The sequence below is a fragment of the Prionailurus viverrinus genome, chromosome D2 (assembly GCF_022837055.1).
Source record: "Prionailurus viverrinus isolate Anna chromosome D2, UM_Priviv_1.0, whole genome shotgun sequence".
In the NCBI taxonomy this organism is placed as follows: domain Eukaryota; kingdom Metazoa; phylum Chordata; class Mammalia; order Carnivora; family Felidae; genus Prionailurus; species Prionailurus viverrinus.
In genome coordinates, this window is record NC_062571.1 from 27,825,294 (window position 1) to 27,840,938 (window position 15,645).

Consider the following 15,645-nt stretch of genomic DNA (forward strand, 5'->3'; position numbering starts at 1 on the left):
TCAAACTGTGGAAAGCCAAAGACAAAAGAATTTTGAAGTCAACAAAAGGAAAGAAACTTGTCAATTACAGACAAACCTCAATAAGTAATCAGCAGCTTTCTCATCAGAAATTTTGAAGGCCAGAGGGTAGTGAGATAATATATTCAAGGTGGTAGAAGTAAAACTGTCCATCAAGAACACTATACCCAGCGAAACTGTCCTTCAAAGTGAAGGAGAAATTAAGATTTCCAGATAAACCAAAGCTAAGAGAGTCCATTGCCCCTAGACCTGCCCTAAAAGAAATGTTAAAGGGAGTCCTGTAGATTGATATGAAAAGACATTAGATAGTAACTCAAAGTTGTATAAAGAAATAAAGATCTCAGTAAAGGTGAATACATGGGTCATTATAAAAGCTAGTATAATTATAACATTGCTGTGTAACTCCACATTTTGTTTCTACATGATTTAAGAAGCTAATACATTTTAAAAAACAATTATTAATCTAAAAATTAATATTAATGCAATTTGTTTTTTAACTACACATTTTGTATTCTACATAATTTTAGATGCTAATACCTTAAAAATTTTATTGGTTTATGTTTTTTGGACGCACAATATATGAAGATGTAATTTTGTGACACTGACAACTGAAAGGGGTGGAGGATAGAGTTGTTAAAGGAATAGAATTTGTGTGTGTTGTTGAAGTTTGGCTAGCATAAATTTAAGTTAGAATGTTGTAGCTTTAGGATATTAAATATACTCCTCATGGCAATCACAAACAAAACAACTAAAGAATATACATGAGAGGAAATGAGAAAGAAATGTACACATTCACTATAAAGAAGAAGACAATTATAAATTCTTAGTTAAAAGAGACCATAGAGCTCAATTAATCCTAAACTTTAGTTTTATTGATAGATGAAGGAACAGACTCAAAGAGATTGATGTCTAGATCACAACGTGGGTCTTCTAATTTGGCGTCCACCAGTTTCCCTATTACCACACACTGGCTTCTCGTGTTGAAGCTGAAGAGTGCTTCCAGTCAGTGTTTTCCCATATCTCTCAATTAAAACCCTTCCCTATCTCTTGTGACCTGTAGCACCACCCCAGCTGAGTGTACCAATACCACCTCCTGCCCTTTGGCACTAAACCTACTAGAAGGCCATTGGGCTTACTTTCAGTAGCAATAAAGTGAAGAACACAAGATCTAGATTCTGGTCCTGGCTCTACCATTAGGTATCTTCACGATCCGGGCAAATCTTTGAAAATCCTTGACCTATTTGTTTACAGAGTTACTCTGAGTTAGATATAACATGGATACATTATTTCCAATGTTCCTTCAAGTGCTATTACACCTGGATGCATAGCACAATCAGAGGCCTCAGGAAAATCTAATCCATTGTGACATTAGATTACCTAGAAACCAAGAGAATTTCCGGGTCTACTTCACTACAATGTAATATAATAGAACATAACACTCCCAAACTTTTGCTTGTTTTTAAATATATTCTTTGAACTACTAAGATCTATTATTCCATTTGCCTCCTACCTAGCATTAAAAACAAACAGACAAAAAACACTGTAGAGAGTTAAATTTATTGGCAAAGTGTCTTCTTTCCTCTTTTTACTTTTGCTCCTTGCCCTTCACCCCATTCCTCTCCCCCTTCTTCATTTCCTATATCTTCCTCATTCCATTTCATACACCTCCCAGCTGTTTTTAAAATGTCTGAATACTTCAGTTAATTTTCCAAATCTTTTACTTTTCCCAATTTTCCTGATGACTACCAATGATTGCAGGAGGTTGAGAAAGCTCATTAACTAATTCCCTTAATGTCTTAACGTGGCAAGCACATTAACCTACTAAGTCATTCTGTACTCGATTGCCTGAGTTCTGTAGGCCCTAGTGGCTCTTTTGGTCAATAGCTGTATTGTTGCTTTTCTCTATCGTTCCTAATTGAATGCACACTGCCCCTTGATTTCTGCTACAGCTGAATTGCAGTTGCTTGGCAAATTTTCAATCTTGCTGATCTTTCCCCCCTGACTGATTAGTTTTATTTATTTATCCAATTTTTAAAATTGTGGCTTTGGCACACCTGCCTCAGGGTAAGGGAGTGCAATTAAACACATTAAAGGAAATACAACAAAATGTGGCAATTACATAATTAATCAGTTTTAAGCAGTATAAAAGAATTGTTGGCCTAAAGCATAACATTTGGGGAAAGGGTAGTTTTAATGGTTTAAAACCATTTTAAGTTTTTTCTCCTGAATTTTGTTTTCTGTACATGCAATCTAGATTATAAAAATATTTATTTCTTTATTATGAGACTCCTTTCATAAAGCACAACTGCTTTCCCCACTCGGCACCATGCATAAGGACACTAGAAGAACAATTGATGAAAAATTTATGGGAGTGCCCTTAGGTAACCCAGGTACATTTTAATCTTCTTAGAATTCTATTTTTACTGTATTACTAAATTGGTACATTAATAAGTCAGGGTGGCTATGGAAACTAACCTGCAATAGAATATTTAATTATACAGTTTTGTCATGTTCTGCTATCATTTTTTAAATTAAATTTGTATATACTCCTGCTTTCATTGAGAGAGGATAGCCACTGAAGGCCATGTTGGTTTCATTTTCATATGATTGAAGGATAAACTGAAGCTGAGTCAGGTTCCATAATCCACCCAGAACGATGTGTAGCATACAATATCTCTGATTCCTACCTCAAATCGCTGCTGTTAACTTCAATTATTTTCTTGTCCAAGAAATATTGAAAAGTGTCTAAAGAAATGGACATATTTACTTCTTTTGCTAAAGTAAAACTGGGGATAGAACATTCAAATCAATCTTAACAGTAAGCTATGCCTCCCATTTTATCAAAATATGGGATCCATCAGCAAGAAGATCCATTCATCTGAATCTGAATGTGTTTATGTTTATATCTGCATTAATCTTTATCCCTCAGGAGAAGAGTTCTTTCTCTCCAAACCTAATACATCTACTTGTTTTCCTAATTCCATTCTCTCTCCCTTACTTAAAATTTTATTCTATCCGTTGTGGTCTTAATTTTTCATAGATCTGTTCTTTACAGCTTCTTCTTACTCTTTACCTAAACATTTACTCAATTACTTCCATTTTAAAAAGTACATAAGTAAAAATGTAAACCGAAAGGAGGAGGAGGTGGAGGAGGAGGAGATGGGGGAGGAGGATGGAGGGTGGGGAGGAGGAGGAAGGGTGGGGGAGGAGAGACAGGAGTTTTAGCAATTACATCTGCCCCTTAAGTCTCTCCCTCTCTCCCTCCCTCCCTTCCTCCCCCTAAGTCTGTCTCTCTCTCTCTCTCTCTCTCTCTCTCTCTCTCTCTCCTTCCTTTCAACTACAAACTGCTGGAAAATTTAGGTTTCGCTACCACTTTTTTTTCTGTCACTGCATACTCAGTATTTGGCCCACTATGATCTAATTTTTGCCTTCACCATGTTACTGATACTGCTTTGGAAAAGATATAAAGATACCTTTTCAGTGTAAAACCTGATATGCATATTAAGACTCAGTCAACTTGAATTTTCTGCATTATTTATAATCTTTGGTTACTATCCCTTCAATCATTCAACAATATTCAAGGATCTTATAGTCTAGAGGAGAATATATATTAAAAAAGTAGATAATTATAATAAATGTGAGGATTTTTATCGTTGTAGAAGGATATCAAAGAAATTGATAGTTGCCACCCTATATCCATTCTTTCTTAACAAAGAAACAAAACTCAGATTTAACTGGGGGAATCCATGTGAGTACATGAAAACATACACAAAGAAATAGACACATTTTATATTTTCAGCATCTCTTGCAATCATATATAGCCAAATGAGTAAATACTGGCCAATAATAAGTAAGTGAAAGCTTTTGAAGGGGATTTAAAAAAATGTAAGGAATGGAGGCACCTGCGTGGCTCAGTCGATTAAGTGTACGACTCTTGGTTTCTGCTCAAGTCATGATCTCATGGCTCATGGGTTTGAGCCCCATGTTGAGCTCTTCACTATCAATGCAGAACCTGCTTGGGATTCTCTCTCTCACTTTCTCTCTGCCCCTCCTCGGCTCATGCTGTCTTTCTCCCTCTGTCTCTCTAAATAAACTTAAAAAAAATGTCAGGAATGTTTGCTTCTGTTCCTCTTCATTCTTCCTGTCCAGAATATAAAAGCCATAGCTAGAGCCAGAGAAGCTATATTTTGACCTTGATAAAAAATGAAAGCCAGAAGCCAAGAGTAATAAAGTAGGAAGACTAAAGTGTCTGATTCCCTGAAAATTTTGCAAAGCTTCTGTAACAGTCTTGGATTGCCCATTCTCAGACAGTTTTTATGGAGATAGTAAACTCTCAGTTTTATTAAACTGCCACAGCAAAGTCTCCATATTTGACAGAGGCACATTAGAATCGCTGGATGTAAAAACAACAACAACAACAACAACAACAACAGCAAAAAACAATCTGGATCTCTGTCTCAGCTATTTTTTTCTTATTTAACATACTTTCACTGGAGTGGTTTCATCTATGTCTCTTTCCTACTTCTCTTCTGAGTTCCAGAATCATATCCTCAGCAACTTCTAGACCTTTTTCTTGAATGCCACTTAGTCACTTAAATTCAACAAGTAAAACCCAAGTGAGTTATGTTACCCTTCCTAATCTGCTCTTCCTTCTATTTATAGCTTTTGGTTCATGATTCCAGTTTTAACTAAGTAAGCTACCAAATCTCAGAACGTTGGATGTAAGTCTCAATTCTTCCTTCTTCTTCACTTTTATCACTCAAAAGATGGACTCTAATCAACCCCTATTTCAGAGTTTTTTCTTGCATGGATCTACCCCTCTCCATTCTTATCCACTATTGCCTGAATCCAGGAGTTCACCTTTTTTTTTTTTTTGTCAAAAAATACTTTTATTACTGCAATGTGACATCATGGCATAAAGCACTATAACATTTGATGGGACATCCATTTATAGGGGAGCACCCATATGGAGTTATATAGCTTCCCCAATAATCCTTATTACAAATAGCTGCTTAATCTCATCCTAAAGATTGAATAAAACATTCTTTCTACAAGATACTGAACACTCACTTTAGTTTATTGCACAGCTTTTCTAAATGGACCTCCTTCTGGCAAGAAGGCATTTCACCTGAACCTACAAATGGGTCTGTGCTTGTCTGATAGTAACCAAAATTCTGGACTCACATCTACCCAACAGCCATGGCACCAAATTTACTGAGCAGCCGTACATAGACTAACCCCACATCTGTCAAAGCATTCCTGGAAAAGTTCCACACTCAGAACAAACCCCCACACTCCCCATGGAGGGTAACTGTTCCAGGTTGGAGGAGAGGCTAAAAGAAATTGAACCTGGGGCGCCTGGGTGGCTCAGTGGATTAAGTGACTGACTCTTGATTTCAGCCCAGGTAATGATCTCAGAGTCAGGAGATCAGTCCCCCCCTGTCTGGCTGAGTGCAGAGCCTACTTAAGATTCTCTCTCTCCTTATCTCTCTGCCCCTCCTCATCTCACTCACTCTTTCTCTGTGTGTGTGTAAAATTAAAAAAATAAATAAATAAAATGAAATAAAATAAATTGAAGCTAAAGTCTTCATCAAGTGTCCAGGGTGACCTTGGGCAGGCCTGCAGACCCTTGGGCTATTCTTTCTGGTGGCCTTACCTATAGGCTGCACCTGAACTATATAGACTGCAGTCCTGAGAACCTGCAGTTTTTGTGCACCTGAGCTTCTATCTGAGCCTGTTGTCCATAGACCAGGAACACATCAGAAGGCACTGGGGTTCTTTCAGTGTGTAGGTTTCTCATTGCCTCAGTAGCCTGCCCTTCCTGTCTGCTCTGGACTAGGGTTCTGCATCTTGAGGCCCAGCTCCAGCTGCTCCACATACCACACTAGTTCGGGAGGGGGGGGCAGTGGGGGTTGTTGGTGGTGGGGAAGGGGTTTCCACCTGATCCCCTGTGCTTCGGGGTGTTTCCTCTGCCCCAGGCTTTCCTGAGGCCCTCCCACCTCCGTTCTCCACAGAGGCCCCAATCCGGGTTTTCTTCTTTTGCTTCTTTGAGGCTGCATCACTTTTATTCTCTTGGGCTACTTTAAAAAACCATTCTGTGGGGCACCTGGGTGGCTCAGTTAGTTAAGTGTGTGACTCTTGACTACTGTTCAGATCTTGATCTCAGGGTTTGTGAATTCAAGCCGCACTTTGGGCTTTTGTGCTGACAGTGTAGAGCCTGCTTGGGATTCTCTCTCTCTCCCTGTCTCTTGGCCCATCCCCAGCATGCATGTGCATGTGCTCACTCACTCTCTCTATCTCTCAAGATAAATAAATAAACTTAAAAAATTAAAAAATTAAAAATCATTCCTAACTACTCCTTTCTCTCCCAGCTCTTTGTCTCTCCATCTATTACCACCTTGTCAAAAAGAGTTAATTTCCAAACACTTAGATCTGCTTATGCGCATCTCAAACTTAAAAATTTTCAATTATTCTCAATTTCCTGCAGGGTAAAATTAAAATGTTATAAATGACCCTTTTTAAATAGTCCCTATTCTGTTTGCAGCATCTCTTCTATTCCCCACCAACAGTGCCAAAAACAAATATTTCCAGTCGAATCAGACTGTCGGCTATTTCCATAGACTCCTTCTCTTTCCCAGTTCGTATCTTTTTATTTCATTTATGCCATCTACCTTGAATGCTCTTCCTCTCCTTCCCGTGAGTATACATTTGTTTTCTACTTATTCGTTGAGGCCTAAATTAGAGTCAAGCCAGGTATGAGTCTTTTTGTTGCCCATCTGCCACCTCAGTGCAGTTCATTATTCCCTCACCTCTTACTATCTGCTTTTGTGCATACTGCTATTATATAGGTTATTATATTGTTTTAGAGTCATTTTTGTATATATAGATATGTTTTGTGTATTCTCATTTTGCATGTATTTAACCTTAAAGGAAGCATCCTGTATTCATCTATCTTTCCTCCAGATATCTATAACACGGAACACAGAGATGCTCAAATCATAGTTGGGGTTTTGGACTAGCTACACTTTGGCTTCCTTCTAAATAAAACATGTAACTTCAGAATAACTGCTTGCAGACAGATGTAAGATTAGCCAGAAAATCATTTTAACTAAATGGTCTATTATGAGAATGAGCTTCACATTCCTTTATGCTATGGATTCATCTTCTTTATCCTAACCCCTAACACCCCAGACCCAGAAAGCACTCTACCTACTTGCTTTTAATCGATTATATTTTCTACATTAATGTTTCATGAACCTGATTTTGAAATGCAAACTTTATTTAGTGAACTTTGGATAATCTAGTTTTGAATAACAAATTCCTGTAATGTTTAATGAGTTTGTCTGCTTTGCAATCATGCTGGTTACTTTCCAAAAGATTTCAGAGAAAAAGGATGACATAGATTAGAGCCTCCTCTCAATTTAAAAAGGAAAGATGACAAGAATTCAGGGTCACTAAGAGATTAAAGCACGTGTTCCTAGGAACATGTAAATGAAATGTATTTAAAATGCTTTCCAGGATCTACCTGCAGGCAGATGGCTGTAAGGTATATAAAAGGGGGCATGTAATGTTTCTTTTATCCAGATTTATCTTTTCTAAATGGAAATTGTAGGCAAAATGATGACAAAATGCTTTTGGATTTGCAATGCTATTCCTTATTTTACGTAATGACTCAGCTTTTAAATTGTAAATCATGGATTGTAAACTTGTGCCTAATCTATCTGAAAATACGGGTAAATTCATGAATTTGAATCATGGTACCAAACAGGAAATACAAACCCATTTGTACATATGGAGGAAATTATATTTTGAAAGAACAATTAAGAGTAACATATTTTAACAGTATTTTTGGGGGTGAAAGGTTAGTTTCAACAGCCTGCAGAAGTAGTAAATAATGGGAAAATAACATTCATATGGATTCAGGATTTGCAAATGATGGTGAATGTGTGGCTGTGTAAAATAGACAAAAGTAAATAGAAGACAGACTTAGGTCTACAAATAAATAATCTTTTACACATTAAAGTAGTTTAATGTTAAATGAGAAAATGAAGACAATGTCTAATAATCCAAAGTAAAGATACAATATATTAAAATTTGTATATATGTATATGCATGAATATATGCGTATATGTGCATTTATATGCATGTATGTATTCATACACCCACATAGGTCTCTGTGTATACAGACCATGACTACTTAAAATATATTTTGTTGAAAAGTGTCAGGGCACCAGTGTTACACAGGTTGTGATGGTTTGTGTCTTTACAAAATTGCAATGCAATGAAATACTTTTTATCTCTAATAATTACTAGACACAATTTCCAAATTATCCACTTTTAATCAGTGCTTTTAATCAGTGTCATCATAGATTCCAGTTTGTCCACCTGAATAGAAAAGACACAAGCCTTTGAAGGTAAACTCCAGTTCTGACATTTACCAGTATGACCTCGGGGAAGTTTTCAACTTTTCTGAATGTCATTTTTTTCCAGTGTTAGTGAGAATAAAACAAGCAGATAAATAATCTCTCTGGCATGCAATCGTGAGGGTCAAATGGAATGAAATATAGGCAAGAGCTAGATAGTCAATAAAAATTAGTTCCCTGCCTTCTACTCTTGATGGTAACCTTTTGTTTTTGTTTTTGCAGTAATGTTCGTTTAAAGCATGTTGGTTCACTGAGGGAAAGTCCAATGTCAGGACTTAGAAGTCCTAAAATTACAAATTTATAAGTATGCTGTTATCATTTGTCCTCATGAATATAAGTTCCTAGAACATTCATGATGCTTCACTTTAACTTAAATTTACAATCTTGGTCCATGTCCTTCTCAAAGTCACTGATAACTGAAACTATTATAGATATCAAATATTATTTTATTACCATACCCACTCTAGAGAAATGATCTACTGTTATTAAAAGATGAGTAGAAAAGGTAGACATTATTTCTAACATGGTCATTTTATAGTGGTTTGAAACTCAGGGTCACCAAAGAATTTATGAAAGTTTTTCCAAATCTATATATATTCTATCATTCCCCACTTCTACAATTAGATATAGAAATAACAGTTTTCAAGGCCTGAATTTCTATGCTATGGAAATGATTAATCAGGAAATGAATACCAATTAATAGTAATAAAGCCATTTTTTCATTGATTTGCAAATCCATAGGCATTTATCTTATAAAAATTACAAGATTCAATTCAGAGTTTCACCTGCACACTTTCTGAAGTCAGAAAACCTCTCTCTAAATTAATATCTATTTCTTTTCCAAGTGGCTTACAAATCCTGATTCATTCTAAAAATCTGTAAATAAAGACAAGTTGTGCTGACATAGCATTTCTGTGCATTTCAATTCCTTGCTAATTTAATTTCATGCAATTTAATACACTCCAATTGAGTTTATTCTCATTTACATGGACCTAGAAGATTTGGTGAAGTGAGGAGGGGTGTAGCTGCTTTGTTTCAAGCATCTTCTATATGTGATGGTAAAAATGCCAGGCAATACTCACAGCTGACATGATGAGCTCTCCTCCTAAGTTCTGGATTTCAGCTTTAACTTGACTGCAGATTTTCAGTTGGTGAGAGTAAAACTTAATCTGTTCCAAGTAGGCCAACAAATCTTGTTTGCATGATGGATCTGGACACTAAATATGCATAAAAGATAAAAAGGAAAATAGCAAAATAAATAATAAGTAGATCAGAGTGAATAAATACTGACATTGGAGGTACCTTATAAGGCAGCAACATTATTGTCATTGAAACTCATTTCTCAGCCCCAGCCCATGTAGGTTCTGATATGCTTCCACCATGAGAGGATTTTTATTCATGTTTCAACCTTAATTACTTCAGCATAGATGATGGAAATAATGGCAAAGGAATTTTCAAATGTGAAAAGGTACATAAAATAATTGCCTTCAGTTTATGATAAGGTTAGAAGTCTTCAGATTGCATTTTAGGTAAATCTAAAGAAATATTTTAAATGCAATTATTTCTTTCACTTAGAGTCACTATTACTGGAATATTTCTCAGGACCCGTTGCTCTGCATTGTGTGTCCTTTCTTATTTCATGCAGGCATGAAATTGTGCATTGTGTGTCCTTTCTTATTTCATGCAGGCATGAAAACACCTGCAACAAACAATGCATTATCTTCTGTTACTTTCATCATTACACATTACACAGACAAAAGAAATCATTTGCACCATAGGTAAAAGGAGCATATCTACCTGGAGCCAAGAAATAAACAGCATACGTGTTTTAGAGATACATTAAGCCTCTTTACCAAAAGCAGCCTCCTGCACTATAATATCATCCATAAGGAACTTCTTGGAAGACCGCTTCCAACATGACACAGTATGGTCAGGGTTAAATCTTTGGGGTCTTTCTTCTATGCAATTATAATAGAATTTTTTAAATCCCTGATAATTTACTATACTTGCACTTTAAATACATCTTCATTAGTATGTGGAAATGTGGATAGGGGTCAACATGGCAGACGGGTACTTCCCCGCGTCTCTCAAACAAAGAAGTGCTGAAGCCAAAGGACTTTGAACCCCAAAAGTCTGGGAGGAAAAGAGACTGACTCTACCAGGAAGAAACGAGACAACTTGAGAAGTCATAGGTAGGTGGGTGATAGCAAACTGGGAGAGATAAAAGTGGCCACGTAGACATAGAGGGGAGGGATCGCCTTCTGCGGAGAGACAAAGGGAAGAGAAAGAGTGGCTGGGGAAGTGTAGGACTGTGTCTGGACAAGACGAAAACCTAAGTCTGGGATTGAGAAGGATCCCATCTCTAACTATGGAGGGGCCGGTTCCCTGTTCATGCACCTGGGGAGGACAGGAGCCAGCCCTGGGTTCGGTGGCAGATCAGGGGCGCAGTCCACAGTAGGAGAATGCAGCCTGCTCCCTGGAGTGCTGTGGAAAAAGACAAAGCCTGCCTGAGTCCACCACTCCGCCACCCCCGGGGCTCAGCAGCGAGGTCAGTGGCGCAGTCCGCATCAGGAAAAGGCGGTCCTCCCTGAAATGCGGCAGCACTGAGAAAGCCAGCAAGGACCACAAATCGAGCCACGGAGAGGTGCTTCCCCAGTGCTAGAGCACACAGAGCGGGACTTTGAATCCTGGCCAAGCGCCAGGCCAAGAAAGTCGGTGGAGCGAGAAGGACTGCCCTGTCTGCACCCGCAGCACAGTGAGGACGACTGGAAAGGAGTCCAGCAGGTCGTGGAAAAGAGACTTGGGGATCGCCAACCCCCCGCCCCCCACACCCAACCAACACCAAGGCCGGGCCTCAGGGATCAGTCCCAGGGCCCATTGTGGAGATGGGACCAGCTTACACCAAACCACGCCCCTCCGTGCAGGGTAACTGCGTTTCTGCGGGAGCCAGATAGATGCTGTGCAACCAGACGGCTGTATCATCCAGACCAGTGATGCTGCATAGCCTGGATTAATTCCAGGACAATTCTTGTTATTTAGATATATTCTCCCTTCCTATCTCTTCCCTCCTCTAGTCTGGTTACTCGGGTTGTTTGTTTGTTTGTTTAAGCAGACATATTTAATCTATTCCCTTGATACATGTTCTACATCTCCTTCTGTACTTTCCTTTCTCTCTCTCTGGAATAATCAAGCCAGATAGTTTCTCTGTCTAGGTAACATTATCTTCATTTTTCCCCCTGCCTCCTTTATTTTCCTTTCTCTCTTTCTCTGGATTAAGCCATTTAGTCTCTCTGCCCTGGCCATGTTTACTTTCTCTTTGCCCCTGCCCCTGCCATTTCTCTCTTTGTATATGCTCTTCCCCCAGCAATGCCTCCACCTTGTTCTTTACTTGAATCTGGTGTTTCTGTTTCTTTGCTTTTGTATTGTTTGTGTGTGTGTGTGTGTGTGTGTGTGTGTGTGTTTGTGTGTGTGTGTGTGTTTTGTCCGTTTGTTTTATTTGTATGTGTGTTTGCGTGTCTTTGTTTCCTGTTTGTTTGTCTGTTTGTTTTCCTTTCCAGGGCTACTTCAAGGAACAGATCAAAGTACACCTGGTGGAGGGTCCAAAACATCACTATGAGTAGAGAAATAAAATAACAAAAGTCACAACAACAGAGAGCAAGTAACACTCTCCAAAAAACACCTCCTGAAGGGCCAGGCCCTGGAGTGTGTATGATCCCCCCCACCTTTAATATAGCAGTGCTCACAGGTGCAAAGCACATAACAAGATTTCAAAACTTATAAGGGACAGAAAACTAGAAAAAATGATGAAATGGGAGAATTCCTCTCCAAAGAAATTCCAGGAAGAAGTGACAGCTAAAGAATTGATCAAAACAGATATAAGCAATATAACTGAGCAAGAATTTAGAATAATAGTCATGAGATTTATCACTGGGCTTGAAAAGGCATAGAAGACAGCAGAGAAGCTACTACTGCAGAAAACAAGGAACTAAAAAATAGTCATGATGAATGAAACAATGCTATAAATGAGGTGCAAAATAAAATGGAGGTGGCCACAGTATGGGTTGAAGAGGAAGGGGGGAGAATAGGTGAATTAGAAGATAAAATTATGGAAAAAGAGGAAGCTGAGAAAAAGAAAGATTAAAAAATCCAGGATCAAGAGTGGAGAATTAGAGAACTAAGGGATGCAATCAAATGGAACAATATCCGTATCATAGGAATCCCAGAAGAAGAAGAGAAAGAGAAGGGGGCTGAAGGTGTACTTGAACAAATCATAGCTGGGAACTTCTCCAATCTGGGGAAGGAAACAGACATTGAAATCCAAGAGGCACAGAGCACTCCTTTCAGATGTAAGTTGAATCAATCTTCTGCATGACCTATCATAATGAAACTGACAAAATACAAGGATAAAGAGAGAATTCTGAAAGCAGCTAGGGATAAATGGTCTTTAACATAGAAAGGTGGAAGCACAAGAGTAGTAGCAGACCTATCTACTGAAACTTGGCAGGCCAGAAAGGAATGGCAGGAAATCTTCAATGTGATGAATAGGAAAAATATGCAGCCAAGAACCCATTATCTAGCAAGCTTGTCATTCAGAATAGAAGTAGAGATAAAGGTTTTCCCAAACAAACAGAAATTGAAGGAATTCATCACCACTAAACCAGCCCTATAAGAGATCCTAAGGGGGACTCTGTGAGTAAAATGTTGCAAGGACCACAAAATACCAGAGTCATCACTACAAGCATGAAACCTACAGACACCACAATGACTCTAAACCCATACCTTTCAATAATAACACTGAATGTAAATGGACTAAATGCTCCAATCAAAAGACATAGGGTATAAGAATGGATTAAAAAAAAAAACAAGACCCATCTATTTGCTATCTACAAGAGACTCATTTCAGACCTGAGGACACTTTCAGATTGAAGGTGAGGGGATGGAGAACTATCATGCTACTGGAAGTCAAAAGAAAGCTGGAGTAGCCATACTTATATCAGACAAACTGGACTTTAAACTAAAGGCTGTAACAAGAGATGGAGAAGGGCATATATAATAATTACAGGGTCTAGCCATCAGGAAGAGCTAACAAGTATAAATGTCTATGTGCTGAATATGGAAGCCCCCAAATATATAAAACAATTAATCACAACCATAAGCTACCTTGTTGGTAAGAATGTGGTAATTTTAGGGGACTTTAATACTCCACTTACAACAATGGACAGACCATCTAGACACAGAATCAGTAAAGAAACAATGGCCCTGAATGATACATTGGACCAGATGAACTCGACAGATATATTTAGAACTCTACATCCCAAAACAGCAGAATATACTTTCTTCTTGAGTGCACATGGAACATTCTCCAAGATCACATACTGGGTCACAAAACAGCCCTCAATAACTATAAAAGAATTGAGATCACACCATGCCCACTTTCAGACCACAATGCTATGAAACTTGAAATCAACCACAGGAAAAAGTCTGGAAAACCTCCAAAAGCATGGAGGTTAAGGAACATCATACTAAAGAACAAATGGGTCAACCAGTTAATTAGAGAAGAAATTAAAAGATGTATGGAAACAAATGAAAATGAAACTACAACAATCCAAACCCTTTGGGATGCAGCAAAGGTAGTCCTAAGAGGAAAGTACATTGCAATCCAGGCCTATCTCAAGAAACAAGAAAAATCCCAAATACAAAATCTAACAGCACACCTAAAGGAACTAGAAGCAGAGCAGCAAAGACACCCCAAACCCCGGAGAAGAAGAGAAATAATAAAGATCAGAGCAGAAATAAACAATATAGAATACAAAAACAAAACAAAACAAAACAAAAAACCCAGTAGGAAAGATCAATGAAACCAAGAGTTGGTTTTTTTTTTGAAAAAATAAACCAAATTGATAAACCTCTAGCCAGGCTTCTCAAAAAGAAAAGAGAGAGGACCCAAATAGATAAAATCACAAATGAAAATGGATTTATTACAACCAATCTCTCAGAAATACAAGCAATTATCAGGGAATACTATGAAAAATTATATGCCAACAAACTGGAAAACCTGGAAGAAATGGACAAATTCCTAAACACCCACATGCTTCCAAAACTCAAACGTAACGGAATAGAAAATTTGAACAGACTCATAACTAGTGAAGAAATTGAATCAGTCGTCAAAAATCTCCCAACAAATAAGAGTCCTAGACCAGATGGCTTTCCTGGGGAATTCTACCAGACATTTAAAGCAGACTTAATACCTACCCTTCTCAAGCTGTTCCAAAAAATAGAAATGGAAGGAAAACTTCTGGACTCATTCTATGAAGCCAGCATTACTTTGATTCCCAAACCACAAACAGACCCAGCAAAAAAAGAGAACTACAAGCCAATATCCCTGATGAATATGGATGCACAAATTTTCAACAAGATACTATCAAATATAATTCAACAGCATATAAAAGTATTACTCAACATGATCAAGTGGGATTCATTCCTGGGCTGCAGGGCTGGTTCAATATTTGCAAATCAATCAATGTGCTACATTACATTAATAATAATAAAAAAAAGGGATGTGGAAATGTGGACAACAATTTATATGCAAAGATATTAATTGCAGCATTATTTATAATATGATATAATAATATTTTACATTTCTTTTTCTTTAATTTTTTTAATGTTTATTTATTTTTGAGAGAGATGAAGACAGAATGCAAGTTGGTTAGGGGCAGAGAGAGGGAGACACAGAATCCAAAGCAGGCTCCAGGCTCCAAGCTATCAGTACAGAGCCTGACGTGGGGCTCGAACTCACGAGCTGGGAGGTCATGACCTGAGCTGAAGTCAGACACTCAACCAACTGAGCCACCCAGGTGCCCCCACATATTTTACAATTCTTAAATATGTGTACATATATTTATGTACATGTATGTATATGTATGGCTATATATGTACACATATATAGGCATATATATATGTATATATATAATATCCATAATTATAGGCAATAGTAAGACCTTGACATTCAAGGTGTTTCTCAAATTTTGAACAAGAAAATAAGGGTAATCCCCCAAATCTCAAAAGGATTAAAACTGTGACTAATTAAAAAGAGGGAGAAGGAGAAAAAGAAGGAGAAGGAGAAAGGAAGAAAAGAAGGACACAGAGAAAGAGAAAGAAACAGGGGAAGAAAAGAAGTAGGAGGAAGAGGAAAAAAAAAGGAAGG

General features: G+C 37.8%; 1 protein-coding gene across 1 annotated transcript in view; it reads right to left on the bottom strand.

Annotated features, from left to right (window-relative positions):
• The window catches only part of CTNNA3 (catenin alpha 3), a 1,798,979-nt gene that overhangs the window by 58,073 nt on the left and 1,725,261 nt on the right, over positions 1-15,645 (bottom strand). Inside the window, exon 18 of the mRNA XM_047826392.1 lies at positions 9,524-9,658. Within this exon, the coding sequence (XP_047682348.1) occupies positions 9,524-9,658 (135 nt within the window). The remainder of the gene's footprint in view (positions 1-9,523; positions 9,659-15,645) is intronic.